The following is a 3,091-nucleotide window of genomic DNA, read 5'->3' on the forward strand; positions in this document are numbered from 1 at the left end:
GCCCACTTTGCTTATGCCACTCTAAAATTTGACATTTCACTTTTGCCACTCTTAGCTTTTGACAATATATCACTTTTGCCCTTCCGTGGTAAAAACAAAATTTTCCAAGTGGCAATTGTGATACATGTCAAATGCTAAGAGTGGCAAAAGTGAAATGAAAAATTATCGTTTTTGTCATGGAATGGCATTTGTGATGTATTATCAAAAGCTAACAATGGCAAAAGTGAGATGTCAAATTCTAGAGTGGCATAAGCAAAGTTGGCAAAAACTAGAGTGGCAAAAACAAAGTTTTCCCTTCCCCATTCCCTCGCTGCCGCCGCCGCCGCCGCCAATCTTCCTCTCCGCGGGCGGCGCCACCATGCTCCGCCTCAGGTGCTGCCTCCTCAGCCAGCTCCTCTCATCTCCCTCCGCGTCTCCCGCCTCCCACCTCCGCCGCCTCATATCCGCCGCCGCGCCCGCCGTCTTCCCGAACCCTAGTAGCTTCGCCGTGGAGGACTACCTCGTCTCCACCTGCGGCCTCACCCAACCACAGGCTGCCAAGGCCTCTCCAAAGCTCTCCCACCTCAAATCCCCCGACAACCCCGACGCCGTCCTCTCCTTCCTCGCTGGTCTCGGCCTCCCCACCGCCGATGTCGCCGCCCTCGTCGCCAAGGACCCGCAGTTCCTCTACACCAAAGTCGACAAGACCCTGGCCCCCGTCGTCGCAGGGCTCACTGGCCTCGGCCTCTCGCGCTCCGACATCGCGCGCCTCGTCTCGCTCTCCCGTAAAAGCTTCCGCTATAGATCCATCGTCTCCAAGCTGCACTACTACATGCCTCTCTTTGGGTCCTCTAAGAACCTCCTCCGGGCCCTCAAGAGGAACCCCTACCTTCTCTCGTCTGACCTCGACGGCATCATCAAGCCCAATGTCGCTTATCTGCACGAGTGCGGGCTAGGTGCTTGTGACATTGCCAAGCTATGCAGCAATCAACCGTGCCTGCTCACCACCAATCCAGAGTGCATCCAGGGCATGGTGACACGCGCTCAAAACATAGGTGTGCCCCGTGGCTCTGCGATGTTCAGGCACGCGCTGCATGCTATTGCATTCCATAGTGAGGAGGAGGTCGCAGCTAGAGTAGACTACTTGAAGAGCACATTCAGGTGGTCGGATGCTGAGGTGGGCATTGCTGTGTCTAAAGCTCCATCGGTGCTGACGAGGGCCAAGGAACCGCTGCAGCGCAGGTCCAAGTTCCTCATCTCTGAGGTGGGCTTGGAACCGGCTTACATTGCTCAACAGCCAGCAATTGTCTGCTACAGCCTAGAGGGCCGGCTCAGGCCCCGGTACTATGCTGTAAAGTTTCTCAACGAAAATGGATTGCTCAAGCGCAACCCGAGCTACAGCACTGTTTTCACGGGAACCGAAAAGACATTCAGGGAGAAGTTCATATGCCCTCATAAGGAAGCTGCACCACACCTCCAAGAAGACTATGATGCTGCTTGTAAAGGGCAACTGCCGACTAATTTCAGATTCACACGAGCCAAGAACGGACTATGATGTAATTGTCTGCTGCTGTATGACTGTTAGATGCTGGGTTGGTCGTTGCTAACGTGTGATGGAATTGATAATTTGATCCCTGAAGACTGGTATGTAATGCTATCACTCGCAGAGAAGAAACCATGGATTGGTTATGAACCTTTTTCGTCCTCATTCATGTTTTAGACACACGTATTGGAACTAAGTAAGTGTGAGGTCAGGCCATTCTGCAATGCATTTAAAATATCAGTTTTTGAGTTAGTTGCTGGTGCATTGAGACAATGAGCCACAGTATGGTATCCTTCATGTGGATAATTGGAGCATCAATCTGATGCCAGTCACAAATTTAGGTAAGTACCTACTCCGTCCCAAAATAAGTGTCGTGCCACGACACTTATTTTGGGACGGAGGGAGTAGTCTTTTTGGAAGCAGCCGTAGGAGATGTTGGCTCCTGGTGTTAGCGCTTCCTATTGAGGGCCTAGGGTCAAGTCACCTGGCTTTAGCTTAATCTATTTTTTGATTATGGTTTGTTATAAAAAATAATTTTGGTTTGCTCATATGCAGACTCATAGTGATCCATTTTTTTTGCTTTAACTAACTAATATAGATGTATTCACTCAACTATGAAAAATGTCCGGAAGTGGATTCTCCTTTAGTTGGATAAGAGGTAATGATTTGGAGCCATTGGTCATATTGGAAATACCTACTGGACTGCAGGATGAAATGCGCAGGGCTCACATCCGTACAGGTTATCTGCTAAGGAGAGATGCTCACTTTACTAAACGTCGAACTCCCACATGGAGGAGGGTTGGCATCATTTAAATTTAAGTAAGTAAACTTAGGTGCATCCATTCATTTTTATGCTAGTAATTTTATTGAGACAATGGAGAAGCACTTGCTGCTAGACAAAGAAGCCCTAATTTTGTACTGTGTGTATTTTCGATTTTTATGCTCTGCACCATGGCCATAAATTATGTGTTTGTTGTGGATGGCAGCTTAAGATTTTTAGTTCATTATTGCATTTTGGTCCTGTGGGTAATTCTTTGTGCCAAGCACCACCAGGAGGTTTACTAGCAGCTAGTTGGTATTTCTTCCTTCTGTAACTGAGCTGCCTCTTCTTTAGTTTGGCTAAAACTGAGTGTTTATTACTCCCTCCGTTCCTAAATATAAGTCTTTTTAGAGATTTCAATATGGACTACATATGGAGCAAAATGAGTGCTCTAAAATATGTCTATATAGATCTGTATGTAGTCCGTATTGAAATTTCTGAAAGGACATATATTTAGAAACGGAGGGAGTACTTTGGCTATTGTGATTGTGAATGTAGGAACCAAACAGTTGGATACATGGTCTGAATCTTAGCAGAGAGTGCAGGTTCTTAATTACTCCCCCCTAGTATTCTTGTTTGTTCAAAATGCTGCACATAATCTGCTAGCCTTTTGGGGCAGATTACTTCCAACTGACCACATAATCTGTACTTGATTATTGGGTGTTCATCTGGAGAAGGATATCATTGAAGTTCAGTGACGGATAGTGTACCTATGATTTTTGTAAAGGGAAAATTTAAGTCATAACAGG

The 3,091-nt window shown here is 46.9% G+C and overlaps 1 protein-coding gene across 1 annotated transcript; it reads left to right on the forward strand.

Moving 5' to 3' along the window:
- Window positions 1-301: 301 nt before the first annotated feature.
- Window positions 302-2,692, forward strand: LOC119344127 (transcription termination factor MTERF4, chloroplastic-like). Its single transcript, XM_037614722.1, has one exon. The coding sequence runs from the start codon at window positions 359-361 to the stop codon at window positions 1,532-1,534; it is 1,176 nt and encodes a 391-aa protein (XP_037470619.1). The 5' UTR covers window positions 302-358; the 3' UTR covers window positions 1,535-2,692.
- The last annotated feature ends 399 nt before the right edge of the window (window positions 2,693-3,091 follow it).

This window comes from Triticum dicoccoides, unplaced genomic scaffold (genome assembly GCF_002162155.2).
Source record: "Triticum dicoccoides isolate Atlit2015 ecotype Zavitan unplaced genomic scaffold, WEW_v2.0 scaffold154482, whole genome shotgun sequence".
Taxonomy (NCBI): Eukaryota; Viridiplantae; Streptophyta; class Magnoliopsida; order Poales; family Poaceae; genus Triticum; species Triticum dicoccoides.

Bases quoted from the DNA above. Each gene is read 5' to 3' on its own strand.
- LOC119344127 (XM_037614722.1), top strand. From the start codon at position 359: ATGCTCCGCCTCAGGTGCTGCCTCCTCAGCCAGCTCCTCTCATCTCCC.